The following is a 21,850-nucleotide window of genomic DNA, read 5'->3' as shown; positions in this document are numbered from 1 at the left end:
CCTATCTGCGATCCACATCCCAGGTGTGGAAAACTGGGAGGCGGATTATCTGAGTCGTCAGACATTTCATCCGGGGGAGTGGGAACTCCACCCAGAGATCTTTTGCCAGTTGGACTCAATTATGGGGCATTCCAGATATGGATCCTGATGGCGTTCTCGTCAGAACTTCAAGGTTCCTTGCTACGGGTCAGATCCAGGGATCCCTAGGCGACTCTAGTGGATGCACTAGTAGCGCCATGGACCTTCAACCTAGCCTATGTGTTTCCACCGTTTCCTCTCATTCCCCAGGCTGGTAGCCAGATCAAGCAGGAGAGGGCCTCGGTGATCTTGATAGCTCCTGCGTGGCCACGCAGGACTTGGTATGCAGACCTGGTGAATATGTCATCGGTGCCACCATGGAAGCTACCTTTGAGACAGGATCTTCTTGTACAGGGTCCATTCGAACATCCAAATCTGGTCTCCCTCCAGCTGACGGCTTGGAAATTGAACGCTTGATTCTATCAAAGCGGTGGGTTTTCAGATTCTGTGATAGATACTCTAGTTCAAGCCAGAAAACCGGTAACTAGAAAAATTTACCATAAAAATATGAAAAGATATATCTGCTGGTGTGAATCCCAAGGGATTCTTATGGAATAAGATTAAAATCCCTAAGATCCTTTCCTTTCTACAAGAGGGTTTGGATAAAGGATTATCAGTGAGTTCTCTAAAGGGACAGATTTCTGCTTTATCTGTCTTATTACACAAACGACTGGCAGCTGTGCCAGATGTTCAAGCATTTGTTCAGGCTATGGTTAGGATCAAGCCTGTTTACAGACCTTTGACTCCTCCCTGGAGTTTAATCTATTTCTTTCAGTTCTTCAATGGGTTCCGTTTGAACCTCTACATTCCATAGATATTAAGTTGTTATCTTGGAAAGTTTTGTTTTTGGTTGCTATTTCTTCTGCTAGAAGAGTTTCTGAGTTATCTGCTCTGCAGTGTTCTCCGCCCTATCTGGTGTTCCATGCAGATAAGGTTGTTTTGCGGTAATAAGCCTGGTTTTCTTCCAAAGGTTGTTTCTAACAAAAATATTAACTAGGAGATAGTTGTTCCTTCTTTTGTGTCCGAATTCAGTTTCAAAGAAGGAACGTTTGTTACACAATTTAGACGTAGTCCGTGCTCTAAAATTCTATTTAGAAGCTACAAAAGAGTTCAGACAAACTTATTCTCTGTTTTGTCGTCTATTCTGGTAAAAGTAGAGGTCAAAAGCGACTTCTACCTCTCTTTCTTTTTGGCTTAAAAGCATCATCCGATTGGCTTACGAGACTGCCGAACGGCAACCTCCAGAAAGAATCACAGCTCACTCCACTAGGGCTGTGGCTTCCACATGGGCCTTCAAGAACGAGGCTTCTGTTGATCAGATATGTAAGGCAGCGACTTGGTCTTCACTGCACACTTTTGCCAAATTTTACAAATTTGATACTTTTGCTTCTTCAGAGGCTATTTTTGGGAGAAAGGTTTTGCAAGCCGTGGTGCCTTCTGTTTAGGTAACCTGATTTGCTCCCACCCTTCATCCGTGTCCTAAAGCTTTGGTATTGGTTCCCACAAGTAAGGATGACGCCGTGGACCGGACACACCAATGTTGGAGGAAAACAGAATTTATGCTTACCTGATAAATTACTTTCTCCAACGGTGTGTCCGGTCCACGGCCCGCCCTGGTTTTTAATCAGGTTGAATTTTTTTCTTTATACACTACAGTCACCACGGCACCCTATAGTTTCTCCTTTTTCTCCTAACCGTCGGTCGAATGACTGGGGGGCGGAGCTAGAGGGGGAGCTATATGGACAGCTCTTGCTGTGTGCTCTCCTTGCCTTTCCCTGTGGGGGAGAATATTTCCCACAAGTAATGGATGACGCCGTGGACCGGACACACCGTTGGAGAAAGTAATTTATCAGGTAAGCATAAATTCTGTTTTTTACTAAATTCTACCATTTTGATGTTTTCTCTTCTTCAGAAGCAGTTTTTGGTAGAAAAATACTTCAGGCAGCTGTTTCAGTTTGATTCCTCTGCTTATAATTTCAGTTTTTTTCATTATAAGATTAAAACTTTTGATTTGGGTTGTGGATTAATTTTTCAGCGGAATTGGCTGTCTTTATTTTTATCCCTCCCTCTCTAGTGACTCTTGTGTGAAGTGCCACATCTTGGGTATTTGCTATCCCATACGTCACTAGCTCATGGACTCTTGCCAATTTACATGAAAGAAAAACATAATTTATGTAAGAATTTACCTGATAATTAATTTACTTTCATATTGGCAAGAGTATCATGGACCACCCTTTTTATTGGTTGGTTATGATTTTTTTTGTATAAAGCACAATTATTCCAATTCCTTGTTGATGCTTTCGCTCCTTTTCTTATCACCCACTTCCTTGGCTATTCGTTAAACTGAATTGTGGGTGTGGTGGGGGGTGTATTTATAGGCATTTTGAGGTTTGGGAAACTTTGCCCCTCCTGGTAGGAATGTATATCCCATACGTCACTAGCTCATGGACTCTTGCCAATATGAAAGAAATTTATTTATCAGGTAAATTCTTACATAAATTTTGTTTTTTGTTGTTCTAAAAGATAGATAATCCCTTAATTACCAATTCCCCAGTTTTGCATAACCCAACAGTTATAATTATACAAGGTTTTAACCTCTGTAATTACCTTGTATCTAAGCCTCAGCAGACTGCCCCCTCATTTCAGTGCTTTTGACAGACTTGCATTTTAGCCAATCAGAGCTGCCTCCATGGTAAATTCACGTGCAAGAGCTCAATTATATTTATATGAAACACGTGAACTAATGCCCTCTAGTGGGGAAAAACTATCAAAATGCATTTAGATTAGAGGCGGCCTTCAATTAGCATATGAACCTCCTAGGTTTAGCTTTCAACTAAGAAAACAAGGCAAAATTGGTGATAAAAGTAAATTGGAAAGTTTTTTAAAATTACATGCCCTATTTGAAACATGAAAGTTTTTTTTGGACTTGACTGTCCCTTTAAATATAAACAGCATAAATAGTAATTTAAGTACACTGGATGTGCAAAAATCACTTAAAAATGTTGTACTTTTAAGCGTAATTGTTGTTTTTTTATAAAATGGGCTGAACGGTTATAAAATTGTCTCTCTAATCCCAGCGTAATTATGTAAACATTTTCACAGCAGATCTCAGTCTTTTTCATGCCAACTAAAAGGCAAGCTTATCTCAAAACACTGAAAATACTTATAACTCTAAAAGACAAAATATGCTTACAGGGAATATAATCGATTGTAAGATGCGATAATGCTGAATGTTAGAACTACTGAATCTTTCATGATTCAGATAGAACATGTGATTTTAATCAACTTTCCAATTTACAGTCTATTATCTAATTTGTTTTGTTCTCTTGCTGGTCCTTTATGTTGTAAGGGAATACCTAGTAGAACTCAGGAACTGCTGATTGAAGGCTACAACGTATATGCCTTTGTTTGGCCGACCCAGTGCACTCAGGCGTGGAATTGCAAGTCATTTCTGTTGGTCATTACTATAGAATAACATATCAGCCTAAAGGTTTTCAAAACAAATCATCATCTTGTTTGCCGCAATTGTTTTAAAATAACCAAACTCCCTTCACCAGTTACCCACTTTACTAGTAGGAACCAATTACAGGCTGCAGACTTCAGGGTCACAATGGTTTGTGTAAAATGTATTGTTTTGCAGTTATCAGCTAATGGTAGTTTAGTGAAATATATGTAGCAGGGTTAGCCTTTATAAGTCAGCTGGGTGCATTTCAAGTTCTGGGAATTAAAATTTTTTGCCTTATTTTTTTTTTCAGGCAGCAGCAGGTGGCGCTGTTCATTTGTATATTTGTGAATTTATAATCGAGCTCTCTTCAGTGTCCTATGCCTTGAAAAATTGCTGCTTAATGGAGCAATATCTGATGGCAATTTTCACACAAAAGCAAGAGATGTTTAGTCCCAGGTAGCATAGAATGCCAGCAGTTAGCAGATTTCACAAGCCTAAACCTATTACATATACGTACGAGAGGTGAAAAGATAAAATACAGCGAAACAGTGTAAGTTTTAGCAACACATTGAGCAGGGCAAGGGTTTTTTACGCCAATAACAAGTCTGAACTGGCTCCTCCCAAATAAAGCAAATGATTTGCTTTTGAAAAACAGCCAAGAGGGTGAAAATGTTCATATTCGGCTGGTGTTAATCTGTTTCAAGACAACTGAAAAGTCTTACAATTGCAATGTGTTTTATGTCCCTTTTAAAGTGGTGTGCAGTGTTTGACCAATAATAAAACAATTGCAGTAAACATGGTGTTAATGTATTCAGAAAGTTTTCACACTTGGCTGGCACGTTATTTTATTGCAACACTACTGAAAAGTCTTGAAATGACAGTGTTATGTTTCTTTTTAATAATAGTTTAAAAGTATCAATCGATGGGTTGAAACCAGTGTTATACGGCATTATTAAACATTCAGGATTCAGACAGAGCAAGCAATTTTAAATAACTTTACAATTAACTTTCATTAAATTTGCTTTGTTCTTTTGATTTCCTTTGTTAACCCCTTGAGTGCTAACTAGGGCTCTGAGCCGTCGCAGAGTTTCCCACTCATGTGCTGACGGCTCAGAGCCGTCGCTAGCTCTCTCCCACTTTGAGGGAGATCTGGGCGCTCCCACCCGCTTCTACCCCGGCGATCGGGCCTGTATACTGAAAGGCATCGCCGGGGCTTCACGTTTTGTGCGGTGACGTCACCACGCAACTTTATTTAAAAATGACAGGTATAGGGAAAGGGGGTATTCTGCTTAGCAGCTACAGATCCCCAAGACCCACCATTGGAAAGGTGATTGCCTAACCTTTCCAACGGTGTAAGTCTTGGCGATCTGAAAAAAAAAACCCTAAAATCAGCTTAGCACCCAGGTGGGAAAGTGCTTAGCACTTAAAGGGTTAAAGAGTAAACGTAGTTAGGCTCAGGAGCTAGCTGAACATGTCTGGTGGTGAGCCAATAACAAGAGACATATGTGCAGCCACCAGTAGCTCCCAGTAGTGCATTGCTGCTCCTGAGCCTACCTAAATATGCTTTGTAACAAAGGATACTAAGAGAACAAAACAAGTTGTTTTTAAAATGAAAATCTGACTGTTAGTTAAATTCTGACTCTGACAGACAAGGGTGACCTTACTCCTAGTTTTTTCTCTTGTAGCCGGTTGGGGACGAGTCTAACGCTCGGGTTTTGGAGGTAGTGGGAGAGAAGCCAGGTAAGTAGCAGTAAAAGGGGCAGCTTTATTGGGTGGGAGGTTGTAGGCCATTTAATTATATAACCTGCCTTTCCTGTCGGTTACAGAATTTGACTTTGCACTCCGGGGCCACCTGGAAATTGGGGAAGCGTTGGACATAATCCGACAGAGGTAAGAGCTGGTCTTTTCAGGGCTACAGCAGGAGTGCGTTAGTTAAATGCCAGGATATGAACATACAGTTTTAAACAGCTTTCCAATTTACTTCTATTATCAAATTGTCTTTGTTTTCTTGCATTTTTCTGCAAACAGTTATTTTATGCATTCCAATCTGGACTGATTTATAGACAGGAAGATCTTGTTGCTTTGAAATCTGCTCGATAGCTCAGGTCTGGTTAAACTGATTAATTTCAGCTTGCTTGGCTTTGCTTCAACACAAGTGGAAAGCTCCACCTACTGGCTATTTTAATAAATGCACTGCTTCTCAATGCTTTTCAATAGCAGTCGCATGACTGGAAAAAAAGGTTGTTATTCTGAAACGGTGTAAATTGAACCGTTGTTAAAACGAGGGCCACCTGTATATAAAAATATATATACATACACACACACACACACACACACAGAGATAGTCAGCACTCACTTGAAAGCTCTCAGCTAAGATTAAAAACAAAACTGAAGAGTTATTTACCGCATCTGGCCAAATGGGACAAGCCCAGGTACCACGTCAAGGTCGCTCCCAAAACCTTAATTTGTTTTGTAATCTCCCTACGGGCCTTGCACCCAGACTTTTCTGGGGTTAACTGCCTGGGAATAAAGATACCAAGAGAACAAAGAAAAATTGATAATAGAAGTAAAATAGAAAGTTGCTTATAACTGCTGCTCTATTTGAGTCATAAAAGAAAAATTGTGGATTTAGTGTCCCTTTAAAGATCCCAGATACTGAAGCTCCGCCTCTTCATACTGGGCGTCGCCATCTTGGAGCTCAGGTATTCTCACAGCCTGTGACAGAAGCATTTACATAAAATGAGGTTGTCCACTTCTTGACAACTGTATAATGTGCATGATACAGAGCAGGAGCTTTACATTTCTACAGCTGCTGCATTGCTCTATATTACAGTTTAGCTACATATTTTGTGTAACTGTAAAACTGTGTATGAAGAGGCGGAGCTTCAGTATCTGGCACCTTTAAGCTATTAACACAGGAAAATTGATTGAAAAGAGCTGCAGTAACAAAATGAAATGCAATAACAAAGGAAGAAATGACTGTTCTTTTGTAGTTGTGGCCAGCAGTTTAAAGGGACACTAAACCCAAATTTTGTCTTTCATGATTCAGGTACAGCATGCAATTTGAAGCAACTTTCTAATTCACTCCTATTATCAATTTTTCCTCGTTCACATGCTATCTTAATTTTACAAAGCTAGACTGTAAGCTTAAGAGCCATCCCATTTTTGGTTCAGCACCTGGGTAGCGCTTGCTGATTGGTGGCTAAATGTAGCTAACCAGGTGCTGAAGCAAAAATGGGTCGGCTCCTAACCTTACATTACTGCTATTTCCAATAAAGACAACAAATAAAATGTGTTAATAGGAGCAAATGAGAAAGTTGCTTAAAATTGCATGCTCTATCTGAATCATGAAAGAAAAAAAATTGGGTTTAGTGTCCCTTTAATGTCCCTTTAAAGTGTAGTTCAATGGTGAAAATAAATGTAGACTTTAGTGTCCATTTAAACTGCACCATAAGAAATGTATCTGTAGCTGTTTTGTTTTGTTTTTTTCGTATCCATAAGAGAATAAATTGGACATAGTTTCCAGTCTTTTATGGCGTCTAACACCTCGTATTACAACATATGCTTCATTTACTAATGGAGCCTTCAGGCAGTTTCCAGATGGACTGTAAACAATAATACAATGTAGGTGTCAGTTATTTAACTTCATCACATTTTCCCAGAATCCTCTCGCTCTTATCTATCTGTATAGATAATTAAATTGTGCTGGAGCAGGAAAGTGTGAAATGGTCCTTATTTACACATTTTCCTACTTTATTTACCTCTAACCTTTTATTTATTTATTGTCTTTTTCAGACGCCTCTCTCATGTTTCGGGTCACCGTTCCTATTACCTCCGTGGAGCCGGCACGTTGCTGCAATACGCTCTTGTGAACTTTACCCTCAGCAAGCTTGTAAAAAAGGTAACTAAAGGCCAGAACGGGATTCAGCTGTGAATAGTCTTGTGTCTATTATCTGACTATCTCTAGTGCCCAGACTCAACTCGTAGCTTTTCACGGAAAATGAGATATTGACCATGCTCAAAGTAAAAAATAGGAACCTAACAAATTGGGTGTCTGTCCCTTCAGGGATCTTTCAACCATTATTTAGCAATTACAATACAATTGAGACTATTTTGTAGAACAATACTGGTCAGTACAATGGTTGGAGTTCAGAAAAAAGTGCCTAAAAGTCACATAAGGCGATCATGTAGGCATAAACCATCTGATTCTTCAATCTTGTATTCAGTGAAGTTAAAGGGACAGTCTACACCTTATTCATCTTAAAGTCTTACCCTAGATTACACTGCAATTAGCCTCCTGCACCTTGTCTATATCATACAGCAGGAACAGTAAAACCATTATTTTAAAATGACTATTGTTTATGGTCACTTTGAAATGGCTGCCAAGCTCCACCCACTGATGACATCACAATCTGGGCTACATCTGTGCTCACTGCTGAATAGCATTTACAGTCTGTTGAATCTAACTAGTGAGCCTTTTGGAACTAGTGAAGCCTTTAATGTAGCCCAGATTGTGATAATTGTGATGTCACTAGTGGGCCGAGCTTCAGCCATTTCAAAGTGACCATAAACAATATGTCATTTTAAAATAACTTTCTCTTGTTAAGTGTATTCAGTCCACGGGTCATCATTACTTATGGAATATATTCCCTTCCCAACAGGAAGTTGCAAGAGGATCACCCAAGCAGGGTTGCTATATAGCTCCTCCCCTCACATGTCATATTCAGTCATTCTCTTGCAACTCAACTAGTTAGGAGGTTGTGAGAAGTCTGTGGTGTTTTTATACTTAGTTTATTTCTTCAATCAAAAGTTTGTTATTTTAAATGGCACCGGAGTGTGCTGTTTATTTCTCAGGCAGTGTTTGGAAGAAGAATCTGCCTGCGTTTTATATGATCTTAGCAGAAGTAACTAAGATCCACTGGCTGTTCTCGCACATTCTGGGGAGTGGGGTAACTTTCAGAAAGGGAATAGCGTGCGGGGAATCCTGCAAATGAGGTATGTGCAGTAAATTAAGAAAATACTGCTGATACCAATGTAATGTAAGTAAAGCCTTTATTACAGTGAAAGCGACTGTTAACAGGCTGATTTAAATATATACAGTAAAGTAATTTCTGAGGAATGGAACTTGACTGAGAAAATGCTATTAATACTGAAGTGATGTTATAAGCCTTAAATGCAGTAGGAGGACTGGTATCAGGCTTATCAATAGAAATGTATACTTCTTAACAAAAGGAGCTTTAAAACGATTTTACTGGCATGTTTAATCTTTTGTGAGGTACTTTGGTGATAAAAACTTATGGGGGCATAAATTTTTCCACATGGCTGACCGTTTTTTTTCTGCATAGAAACAGTTAACTGAAACTCCCTATGTTGTAATATTGAGTGGGAGGGGCCTATTTTAGCGCTTTTTTGTCGCAGTAAAAATTTAGGCTTAATCTTCCTGCTTCTTCCTGCATGAACCAGGTCGTCTCCAGAGAGCTTAAGGGACTCCAAAAGTCATTTTGAGGGAGGTAATCAGTCACAGCAGACCTGTGACAGTGGTGTTTGGACTGTATTAAAAAAAGTTTTTTTCTGTACTGCTTATAGAAAACCGTTTTGGGTATTAAGGGGTTATTCATCAATTTGCAAGTGGGTGCAATGCTCTGCTAACTTAATATATTTACTGTGAAAATTTTGTTGCTATAACTGATTTGGTTCATTGTTATTTCAACGGTGACAGTTTTTGGTGCTTCTTAAAGGCACAGTAGCGTTTTTCTTTATTGCTTGTAAAATTATTTACAGTGTTTTCCAAGTCTGCTAGTTTTAATGCTAGTCTGTTTAAACATGTCTGACACAGATGAGTCTCTCTGTTCACTATGTTTAAAGGCCAGTGTGGAGCCCCACAGAAACATGTGTACTAAATGTATTGATTTCACTTTAATTAATAAAGGTCAGTCTTTATCTATAAAGGAATTATCACCAGACAACGAGGGGGAAGTTATGCCAACTAACTCTCCTCACGTGTCAGTACCTTCGCCTCCCGCTCAGGAGGCGCGTGATATTGTGGCGCCTAACGCATCAGGGGCATCCATACAAATCACTTTACAAGACATGGCTACTATTATGAATAATACCCTGACAGAAGTATTATCTAAATTGCCAGAATTAAGAGGCAAGCGCTATTGCTCTGGGGTAAGAATAGAGCGCGCTGGTGCTACAAGAGCCATGTCCGATACTGCGTCACAGTTTGCAGAACATGAGGACGGAGAGCTTCACTCTGTAGGTGACGGATCTGATCCAGGGAAACCGGATTCAGAAATTTCTAATTTTAAATTTAAGCTTGAGAACCTCCGTGTATTGCTAGGGGAGGTTTTAGTGGCTCTGAATGACTGTAACACAGTTGCTATTCCAGAAAAGTTATGTAGGCTGGACAGATACTATGCAGTACCGGTGTGTACTGATGTTTTTCCTATACCTAAAAGGCTTACAGAAATTATTAGCAAGGAGTGGGATAGACCTGGTGTGCCTTTTTCCCCTCCTCCTATATTTAGAAAAATGTTTCCAATAGACGCAACTACATGGGACTTATGGCAGACGGTCCCTAAGGTGGAGGGAGCAGTTTCTACTTTAGCTAAGCGTACCACTATCCCGGTGGAAGATAGTTGTGCTTTTTCGGATCCAATGGATAAAAAATTGGAAGGTTACCTTAAGAAAATGTTAGTTCAACAAGGTTTTATCTTACAGCCCCTTGCATGCATTGCGCCTGTCACTGCTGCTGCGGCATTCTGGTTTTAGTCTCTGGAAGAGGCCATTCACTCAGCTCCATTGGATGAAATCATGGACAAGCTTAAAGCACTTAAGCTAGCTAACGCATTTGTTTCTGATGCCATTGTACACTTAACCAAACTAACGGCTAAGAACTCCAGATTTGCCATCCAGGCGCGCAGAGCGTTATGGCTTAAATCCTGGTCAGCTGATGTGACCTCTAAATCTAAATTGCTTAATATTCCTTTCAAGGGGCAGACCTTATTCGGGCCCGGCTTGAAAGAGATTATCGCTGACATTACTGGAGGTAAGGGTCATACTCTACCTCAGGACAAGGCCAAATCAAAGGCCAAACAGTCTAATTTTCATACTTTTCGAAATTTCAAGGCAGGAGCAACGTCAACTTCCTCCGCCCCAAAACAGGAAGGAACCGTTGCTCGTTACAGACAGGCCTGGAAAACTAACCAGTCCTGGAACAAGGGCAAGCAGGCCAGAAAACCTGCTACTGCCTCTAAGACAGCATGAAGGGTTGGCCCCCTATCCGGAAACGGATCTAGTGGGGGGGCAGACTTTCTCTCTTCGCCCAGGCGTGGGCAAGAGATGCCCAGGATCCCTGGGCGTTGGAGATCATATCTCAGGGATATCTTCTGGACTTCAAGGCTTCTCCTCCTCAAGGGAGATTTCATCTTTCGAGGTTATCAGAAAACCAGATAAAGAAAGAGGTATTTCTACGCTGCGTACAAGACCTCCTAGTAATGGGGGTGATCCACCCAGTTCCGCGGACGGAACAAGGACAGGGATTCTATTCAAATCTGTTTGTGGTTCCCAAGAAAGAGGGTACCTTCAGACCAATTTTGGATCTAAAGATCTTAAACAAATTCCTAAGAGTTCCATCATTCAAAATGGAAACTATTCGGACCATCCTACCCATGATCCAAGATTGTCAGTATATGACCACAGTGGACTTAAAGGATGCCTACCTTCACATACCGATTCACAAAGATCATCATCGGTTCCTAAGGTTTGCCTTTCTAGACAGGCATTACCAATTTGTAGCTCTCCCCTTCGGGTTGGCCACGGCCCCAAGAATCTTTACAAAGGTTCTGGGCTCACTTCTGGCAGTTCTAAGACCACGAGGTATAGCGGTAGCTCCGTATCTAGACGACATCCTGATACAGGCGTCAAGCTTTCAAATTGCCAAATCTCATACAGAGATAGTTCTGGCTTTTCTGAGGTCGCATGGGTGGAAGGTGAACGTGGAAAAGAGTTCTCTAAATGCTTGCCGTGCCCTTCATTCCATTCCACGCCCGTCAGTAGCTCAGTGCATGGAAGTAATCGGCTTAATGGTAGCGGCAATGGACATAGTGCCATTTGCGCGCCTGCATCTCAGACCGCTGCAATTGTGCATGTTAGGCCAGTGGAATGGGGATTGCTCAGATTTACCCCCCCCTACTAAATCTGGATCAAGAGACCAGAGATTCTCTTCTCTGGTGGTTATCTCGGGTCCATCTGTCCAAGGGCATGACCTTTCACAGGCCAGATTGGACGATTGTAACAACAGATGCCAGTCTTCTAGGCTGGGGCGCAGTCTGGAACTCCCTGAAGGCTCAGGGATCGTGGACTCAGGAGGAGAAACTCCTCCCAATAAATATTCTGGAGTTAAGAGCAATATTCAATGCTCTTCTAGCTTGGCCTCAGTTAGCAACACTGAGGTTCATCAGATTTCAGTCGGACAACATCACGACTGTGGCTTACATCAACCATCAAGGGGGAACCAGGAGTTCCCTAGCGATGTTAGAAGTCTCAAAGATAATTCGCTGGGCAGAGTCTCACTCTTGCCACTTGTCAGCGATCCACATCCCAGGCGTGGAGAACTGGGAGGCGGATTTTCTAAGTCGTCAGACTTTTCATCCGGGGGAGTGGGAACTCCATCCGGAGGTGTTTGCTCAACTGGTCCATCGTTGGGGCAAACCAGAACTGGATCTCATGGCGTCTCACCAGAACGCCAAGCTTCCTCGTTACGGATCCAGGTCCAGGGACCCGGGAGCGACGCTGATAGATGCTCTAGAAGCTCCTTGATTCTTCAACCTGGCTTATGTGTTTCCACCGTTTCCTCTGCTCCCTCGACTGATTGCCAAGATCAAACAGGAGAGAGCATCGGTGATTCTGATAGCGCCTGCATGGCCACGCAGGACCTGGTATGCAGACCTAGTGGACATGTCGTCCTGTCCACCATGGACTCTACCTCTGAGGCAAGACCTTCTAATGCAAGGTCCTTTCAATCATCCAAATCTAATTTCTCTGAAACTGACTGCATGGAGATTGAACGCTTGATCCTATCAAAGCGTGGCTTCTCCGAGTCAGTTATTGATACCTTAATTCAGACACAAAAGCCTGTTACCAGGAAAATCTACCATAAGATATGGCGTAAATACCTGTATTGGTGCGAATCCAAGAGTTACTCATGGAGTAAGGTTAGGATTCCTAGGATATTGTCCTTTCTCCAAGAGGGTTTGGAAAAGGGCTTATCAGCTAGTTCGTTAAAGGGACAGATCTCTGCTCTGTCTATTCTTTTGCACAAGCGTCTGGCAGAAGTTCCAGACGTCCAGGCTTTTTGTCAAGCTTTGGCTAGGATTAAGCCTGTGTTTAAAACTGTTGCTCCCCCGTGGAGCTTACATTTGGTTCTTAAAGTTCTTCAAGGAGTTCCGTTTGAACCCCTTCATTCCATTGATATTAAACTTTTATCTTGGAAAGTTCTGTTTTTGATGGCTATTTCCTCGGCTCGAAGAGTCTCGGAGTTATCTGCCCTTACATTGTGATTCTCCTTACCTGATTTTCCATTCAGACAAGGTAGTTCTACGTACTAAACCTGGGTTTTTACCTAAGGTAGTTTCTAACAGGAATATCAATCAAGAGATTGTTGTTCCTTCATTATGTCCTAATCCTTCTTCAAAGAAGGAACGACTTTTGCATAATCTGGACGTAGTCCGTGCCCTGAAATTCTATTTACAGGCAACTAAAGATTTTCGTCAAACTTCTTCCCTGTTTGTCGTTTACTCTGGACAGAGGAGAGGTCAAAAAGCTTCGGCAACCTCTCTCTCCTTTTGGTTTCGTAGCGTAATACGTTTAGCCTATGAGACTGCTGGACAGCAGCCCCCCTGAAAGAATTACAGCTCATTCCACTAGAGCTGTGGCTTCCACCTGGGCCTTTAAGAATGAGGCCTCTGGTGAACAGATTTGCAAGGCGGCGACTTGGTCTTCGCTTCACACCTTTTCAAAATTTTACAAATTTGACACTTTTGCTTCTTCGGAGGCTGTTTTTGGGAGAAAGGTTCTACAGGCAGTGGTTCCTTCCGTTTAAGTTCCTGCCTTGTCCCTCCCATCATCCGTGTACTTTAGCTTTGGTATTGGTATCCCATAAGTAATGATGACCCATGGACTGAATACACTTAACAAGAGAAAACATAATTTATTCTTACCTGATAAATTTATTTCTCTTGTAGTGTATTCAGTCCACGGCCCACCCTGTCTTTTTAAGGCAGTTCTAAATTTTAATTGATACTCCAGTCACCACTGCACCCTATAGTTTCCTCCTTTCTCGTCTAGTTTCGATCGAATGACTGAATATGACATGTGAGGGGAGGAGCTATATAGCAACCCTGCTTGGGTGATCCTCTTGCAACTGCCTGTTGGGAAGGGAATATATTCCATAAGTAATGATGACCCGTGGACTGAATACTCTACAAGAGAAATAAATTTATCAGGTAAGCATAAATTATGTTTCTCCTGTTAAGTGTAGTCAGTCCACGGGTCATCCATTACTTATGGAATATTCTCTTCCTAACAGGAAACTGCAAGAGAATTACCCAGCAGAGCTGCTATATAGCTCCTCCCCTCACCTATCATACTCAGTCATTCTCTTGCAGCCTAACTAAAAAGGAAGCTGTGAGAGATCTGTGGTGAGCAGTCCTGTGACAGTGTATTTGACTGTGAGAAAAACGTTAATTATATAATTGTTATCCGTTTTTGGGTACTAAGGGGTTAATCATCCATTTGCTGGTGGGTGCAATCCTTTGCTAACTTAATACATTTACTGTGAAAATTTGGTTGCTATAACTATTTTGGTCATTGTTATTTCAACTGTCAGTTTTTCTGTGCTTCTTAAAGGCACAGTAACGTTTTTTATATTGCTTGTAAATTAATTTTGAAAAGTATTTCCAAGTTTGCTAGTCTCATTGCTAGTCTGTTTAAGCATGTCTGACTCAGATGAATCTCTTTGTTCACTATGTTTAAAGGCCAATGTGGAGCCCAATAGAAATTTGTGTACTAATTGCATTGAAGTTACTTTAAATAAAAGTCAATCTTTACATGTAAAGAAATTATCACCAGACGACGAGGGGGAAGTTATGCCGACTAACTCTTCTCACGTGTCAGTACCTTCGCCTCCCCGCTCAGGAGGTGCGTGATTTTGTGGCGCCAAGTACATCAGGGAGGCCCTTACAAATCACTTTGCAAGACATGGCTACTGTTATGACAGAAGTATTATCTAAGTTGCCAGAATTAAGATGCAAGCGCGATAGCTCTGGGTTAAGGATAGAGCGCGCGGATGAGATGAGAGTTGTCAGATACTGCGTCACAGTTTGCAGAACGTGAGGACGGAGAGCTTCATTCTGTGGGTGACGGATCTGATCCAGGGAGACTGGACTTCAGAGATTTCCAATTTTAAATTTAAGCTAGAGAACCTCCGCACATTGCTAGGGGAGGTATTAGCGGCTCTGAATGATTGTAACACGGTTGCAATTCCAGAGAAATTATGTAGGTTGGATAGATACTATGCGGTACCGGTGTGTACTGACGTATTTCCTATACCAAAAAGGCTTACAGAGATTATTTTCAAGGAGTGGGATAGACCTGGTGTGCCTTTTACCCCTCCTCCCATATTTAGGAAAATGTTTCCTATTGACGCCACCACTCGAGACTTATGGCAGACGGTCCTAAGGTGGAGGGAGCAGTTTCTACTTTAGCTAAGCGTACCACTATCCCGGTGGAGGATAGTTGTGCCTTTTCAGATCCAATGGATAAAAAATTAGAGGGTTACCTTAAGAAAATGTTTGTTCAACAAGGTTTTATTTTACAGCCCCTCGCATGCATTGCGCCTGTCACTGCTGCGGCAGCATTCTGGTTTGAGTCTCTGGAAGAGGCCATTCGCTCAGCTCCATTGGATGAAATAATCAACAAGCTTAAGACACTTAAGCTAGCTAACGCATTTGTTTCTGATGCCGTTGTGCATTTAACCAAACTTACGGCTAAGAACTCCGGATTCGCCATCCAAGCACGCAGAGCGCTATGGCTTAAATCCTGGTCAGCTGACGTGACTTCTAAATCTAAATTGCTTAATATTCCTTTCAAAGGGCAGACCTTATTCGGGCCCAGCTTGAAAGAAATTATTGCTGACATTACGGGAGGTAAGGGCCATGCTCTACCTCAGGACAGGGCCAAATCAAAGGCCAAACAGTCTAATTTTCGTGCCTTTCGTATCTTCAAGGCAGGAGCAGCATCAACTTCCTCCGCTCCAAAACAGGAAGGAGCTGTTGCTCGTTTCAGACAGGGCTGGAAAGTTAACCAGTCCTGGAACAGGGGCAAGCAGGCCAAGAAACCTGCTGCTGCCCCCAAAACAGCATGAAGAGAGGGCCCCCTATCCGGAAACGGATCTAGTGGGTGGCAGACTTTCTCTCTTCGCCCAGGCTTGGGCAAGAGATGTCCAGGATCCCTGGGCATTGGAGATCATATCTCAGGGATATCTCCTGGACTTCAAAACTTCCCCTCCACGGGGGAGATTTCATCTTTCAAGGTTATCAGCAAACCAAATAAAGAAAGAGGCGTTTCTACGCTGTGTACAAGACCTCTTACTAATGGGGGTAATCCACCCAGTTCCGCGGACGGAACACGGGCAGGGATTCTATTCAAACCTATTTGTGGTTCCCAAGAAAGAGGGAACCTTCAGGCCAATCTTGGACTTAAGATCCTAAACAAATTTCTAAGAGTTCCATCATTCAAAATGGAAACTATTCGAACCATCCTTCCCATGATCCAAGAGGGTCAGTACATGACCACAGTGGATCTAAAGGATGCCTACCTTCACATACCGATTCACAAGGACCATTACCGGTATCTGAGATTTGCCTTCCTAGACAGGCATTACCAGTTTGTAGCTCTTCCCTTCGGATTAGCTACGGCTCCAAGAATCTTTACAAAAATTCTAGGATCACTTCTGGCGGTACTAAGACCGAGGCATAGCGGTGACTCCGTACCTAGACATTCTGATACAAGCGTCAAGTTTTCAAACTGCCAAGTCTCATACAGAGATAGTTCTGGCATTTCTGAGGTCGCATGGGTGGAAGGTGAACGTGGAAAAGAGTTCTCTATTACCACTTACAAGAGTTCCCTTTCTAGGGACTCTTATAGATTCTGTAGAGCTGAAAATTTACCTGACAGAGGCTAGGTTATTAAAACTTCTAAATGCTTGCCGTGTCCTTCACTCCATTCCACACCGTCAGTAGCTCAGTGCATGGAAGTAATCGGCTTAATGGTAGCGGCAATGGATATAGTACATTTGCGCGCCTGCATCTCAGACCCCTGCAATTGTGCATGCTAAGTCAGTGGAACGGGGATTACTCAGATTTGTCCCCCCTACTAAATCTGGATCAAGAGACCAGAGATTCTCTTCTATGGTGGCTTTTCTCGGCCACATCTGTCCAAGGGATGACCTTTCGAAGGCCAGATTGGACGATTGTAACAACAGACGCCAGCCTTCTAGGCTGGGGAGCAGTCTGGAATTCCCTGAAAGCTCAGGGATTATGGACTCAGGAGGAGAAACTCCTCCCAATAAATATTCTGGAGTTAAGAGCAATATTCAATGCTCTCCTAGCTTGGCCTCAGTTAGCAACTCTGAGGTTCATCAGATTTCAGTCAACACACACGACTGTGGCTTACATCAACCATCAAGGGGGAACCAGAAGTTCCCTAGCGATGTTGGAAGTCTCAAAGATAATTCGCTGGGCAGAGTCTCACTCTTGCCACCTGTCAGCGATCTACATCCCTGGCGTGGAGATCTGGGAGGCGGATTTTCTAAGTCGCCAGACTTTTCATCCGGGGGAGTGGGAGCTTCATCCGGAGGTCTTTGCTCAACTGATTCGTCGTTGGGGCAAACCAGATCTGGATCTCATGGCGTCTCGTCAGAACGCCAAGCTTCCTTGTTACGGATCCAGGTCCAGGGACCCGGGCTGTGCTGATAGATGCTCTGACAGCCCCTTGGGTCTTCAACATGGCTTATGTGTTTTCACCATTCCCGATGCTTCCTCGTTTGATTGCCAAGATCAAACAGGAGAGAGCTTCTGTGATTCTGATAGCGCCTGCGTGGCCACGCAGGACCTGGTATGGTGACATGTCGTCCGCAGGACCTGGTATGGTGACATGTCGTCCTGTCCACCGTGGTCTCTGCCTCTGAGACAGGACCTTCTAATTTAGGGTCCTTTCAAACATCAAAATCTAATTTCTCTGAGGCTGACTGCATGGAGATTGAACGCTTGATTCTATCAAAGCGTGGCTTCTCGGAGTCGGTTATTGATACCTTAATACAGGCTAGGAAGCCTGTTACCAGAAAAATTTACCATAAGATATGGCGTAAATATTTACATTGGTGCGAATCCAAGAGTTACTCATGGAGTAAGGTTAGGATTCCTAGGATATTGTCCTTTCTACAAGAGGGTTTAGAAAAGGGCTTATCTACTAGTTCGTTAAAGGGACAGATTTCTGCTCTGTCTATTCTTCTACACAAACGTCTGGCTGAAGTTCCAGACGTTCAGGCTTTCTGTCAGGCTTTAACTAGGATTAAGCCTGTGCTTAAGTCTGTTGCTCCGCCGTGGAGCTTAAACTTAGTTCTTAATGTTCTCCAAGGTGTTCCATTTGAACCCTTCATTCCATTGATATCAAGCTGTTATCTTGGAAAGTTCTGTTTTTGATGGCTATTTCCTCGGCTCGAAGAGTCTCTGAGTTATCTGCCTTACATTGTGATTCTCCTTATCTGATTTTTCATTCAGACAAGGTAGTCCTGCGTACTAAACCTGGGTTCTTACCTAAGGTAGTTACTAACAGGAATATCAATCAAGAGATTGTTGTTCCATCTCTGTGTCCTAACCCTTCTTCAAAGAAGGAACGACTTTTGCATAATCTGGACGTAGTCCGTGCCCTGAAATTCTATTTGCAGGCAACTAAGGATTTTCGTCAAACTTCTCCCTGTTTGTCGTTTACTCTGGACAGAGGAGAGGTCAAAAGGCTTCGGCTACCTCTCTCTCTTTTTGGCTTCGTAGCATAATACGCTTAGCCTATGAGACTGCTGGACAGCAGCCTCCTGAAATATTACAGCTCATTCTACTAGAGCTGTGGCTTCCACCTGGGCCTTTAAAAATGAGGCCTCTGTTGAACAGATTTGCAAGGCTGCGACTTGGTCTTCGCTTCACACTTTTTCAAAATTTTACAAATTTGATACTTTTGCTTCGTCGGAGGCTATTTTTGGGAGAAAGGTACTTCAGGCAGTGGTTCCTTCTGTTTAATGTTCCTGCCTTGTCCCTCCCTTCATCCGTGTACTTTAGCTTTGGTATTGGTATTCCATAAGTAATGGATGACCCGTGGACTGACTACACTTAACAGGAGAAAACATAATTTATGCTTACCTGATAAATTCCTTTCTCCTGTAGTGTAGTCAGTCCACGGCCCGCCCTGTTTTTACGGCAGGTCTAAATTTTAATTAAACTCCAGTCACCACTGTACCCTATGGTTCCTCCTTTCTCGTCTGCTTTGGTCGAATGACTGAGTATGATAGGTGAGGGGAGGAGCTATATAGCAGCTCTGCTGGGTAATTCTCTTGCAGTTTCCTGTTAGGAAGAGATATTCCATAAGTAATGGATGACCCGTGGACTGACTACACTACAGGAGAAAGGAATTTATCAGGTAAGCATAAATTATGTTGTTTTTTTTACTGTTCCTGCTGCATGATATAGAAAAGGTGCAGGAGGCTAATTTCATCTGAATCTAAGATAAGACTTTAAGCTAACTTAGGTGTAGACTGTCCTTTTAAAAAAGTGTATATTCCTTTCACAATGTGCTGCTTGGAGTAAGGTAGATCAATTTCAGTTCTACCAGTATCAACAACAGACTGGAAAAATATAACCCACAGCGCAACATCGATTCAAGGTAGTTATCGATTTTAATAACTTCAGCACGCATTAAATATGACACTCGCACATAAAAAACTTAAAAATAAGCTCTTCAAACAAGAAGCCTCTGTAATCGTCACGTTCCATGTGATCGCCCGCCGAGGACAAACACTATAGCAGCTAAAAGACACCGTGCGAACAGAGAGAGGGGAGGATACATAGTGAGTATAAGGAACGATCCTGGTATCTGGGGGTAACACAAGACTTCTTGTTTGATTAACTTATTTTAAGGTTTTTATGTAAGTGCCATATTTTATGTGCGCTGGAGTTATACAAACTGATTACTATCTTGAATCGATGTTGCGCTGTGGGTTATATTTTGCAGTTCATAATATTATATGTTGTGTACTAGAGCCTGATGACCTCTCCAGCGTCAACATTTTGTGAGGCTTTTTTATCTTTTTAGCATTATATTGCAATATGAGTCTCTCTTCACACCCAGAACCTGCATCGCAAGATTAACTTTTTTCTTTCATGATTCAGATACAGCAGCAATTTTAAACAACCTTTCTAATTTACTCCTATTATCAAATTTTCTTTGTTCTCTTGCTATCTTTATTTGAAACAGCAAGAATTTAAGCTTAGGAGCCAGCCCATTTTTGTTCAGCACCTGGGTAGCGCTTGCTGATTGGTGGAGACAGATAGATAGCAAGAGAACGAAGAAGAGTTGATAATAGGAGTAAATTAGAAAGGTTGCTTAAAATTGTTGCTCTGTCTGAATCAGGAAATAATTTTTTTTTTCATATCCCTTAAAGGGACACTGTAACCAAAATTTTTCTTTGTGATTCAGATTGAGCATGAAATTTTAAGCAACTTTCTAATTTACTCCTATTATAAAATTTTCTTCATTCTCTTGGTATCTTTATTTGAAATGCAAGAATGTAAGTTTAGAATGCCGGCCCATTTTTGGTGAACAACCTGGGTTGTCCTTGCTGATTGGTGGATAAATTCATCCACCAATAAAAAGTGGCTGGTCCAGAGTACTGAAACCAAAAAAAAGCTTAGATGCCTTCTTTTTTAAATAAAGATAGCAAGAGAACGAAGAAAAATTGAAAATAGGAGTAAATTAGAAAGTTGCTTAAAATTGCATGCTCTATCTGAATCACGAAAGAAAAATTTTGGTTACAGTGTCCTTTAAACATCTCAAGATAAAATTTGCTCTTTCTAAAATTCTTTGAGGGATCTCACAGTACTGAGGAGACTTCTTGTATAATCTCACCAGAGCAGAGAGCTTTAGATCATGTGCTGGGAGCTGAGTGTCTAACATAACCGCTTCTCTGCTTTTTCAGGGATTCATTCCTATGTCTGTACCTGATGTGCTAAAAGGAGCTGTGTTTGTGAGTATTGTTCTGTAAATTCCCCAATACGCTTCAAGTATGATACTGCTCCCGTATTAGAATGTGTAATATACACTCATACGCTGTAGACACCTTGAAATTACACGATTTGTCTGCTGTCTTGCAATAAACTAGCAGACTGGGTGAGTTTTAAAATGTTTGGAATGCATTAACACCTTGCTTGCTGCAATAGTATTTCAGAAGCTAAGCTCCACCTTCAGTTTAAAGGGACATTAAACCTAAATTTTTTCTTTCATGATTCAGCTAGAGCATACGATTTTAAACAACTTTTACAATTTACTTCTATTACCTAATTTTCTTATTTTTCTTGTTATCATTTGTTGAAAAGCAGGGATGTAAGCTCAGGGAAGTGCACATGTATGCAGCACTATATGGCAGCAGTTTTGCAACAATGTTATACATTAGCAAGAGCACTAGATGGCAGCAGTTTTATAACAATGTTATACATTAGCAAGTGCACTAGATGGCAGCAGTTTTATAACAATGTTATACATTAGCAAGAGCACTAGATGGCAGCAGTTTTATATACAATGTTATACATTAGCAAGAGCACTAGATGGCAGCAGTTTTATAACAATGTTATACATTAGCAAGAGCACTAGATGGCAGCAGTTTTATAACAATGTTATACATTAGCAAGAGCACTAGATGGCAGCAGTTTTATAACAATGTTATACATTAGCAAGAGCACTAGATGGCAGCAGTTTTATAACAATGTTATACATTTGCAAGAGCACAGATGGCAGCACTATTCTTGTCTTGTAGTGTTTCAGGCATGTGAGCCGGGCCATCTTTGGTTCAGCACCTGGGTAGCGCTTGCTGATTGGTGGCTAAATGCAGCCACCAATCAGCAAGCGCTATCCAGGATGCTGAGCCAAAAATGGGCCGGCTCGTAAGCTTAGATTCCTGCTTTTTCAAATAAAGATGCAAGGGAATGAAGAACATTTCAT

At 41.7% G+C, this 21,850-nt stretch overlaps 1 protein-coding gene across 1 annotated transcript in view; it reads left to right on the top strand.

Moving 5' to 3' along the window:
* Nucleotides 1-20,897, top strand: part of LOC128636456 (serine--tRNA ligase, mitochondrial-like) — a 50,509-nt gene extending 29,612 nt beyond the window's left edge. The window contains exons 5-8 of the mRNA XM_053689471.1: nt 5,209-5,263; nt 5,350-5,413; nt 7,319-7,424; nt 20,832-20,897. Coding sequence (XP_053545446.1) covers nt 5,209-5,263; nt 5,350-5,413; nt 7,319-7,424; nt 20,832-20,897 — 291 coding nt within the window. The remainder of the gene's footprint in view (nt 1-5,208; nt 5,264-5,349; nt 5,414-7,318; nt 7,425-20,831) is intronic.
* Nucleotides 20,898-21,850: the final 953 nt, after the last annotated feature.

This window comes from Bombina bombina, chromosome 7, assembly GCF_027579735.1.
Source record: "Bombina bombina isolate aBomBom1 chromosome 7, aBomBom1.pri, whole genome shotgun sequence".
NCBI classification, from domain to species: Eukaryota; Metazoa; Chordata; class Amphibia; order Anura; family Bombinatoridae; genus Bombina; species Bombina bombina.
Note: the sequence above shows the minus strand (reverse complement) of the source record. Positions and strands in the feature narration are given on the sequence as shown.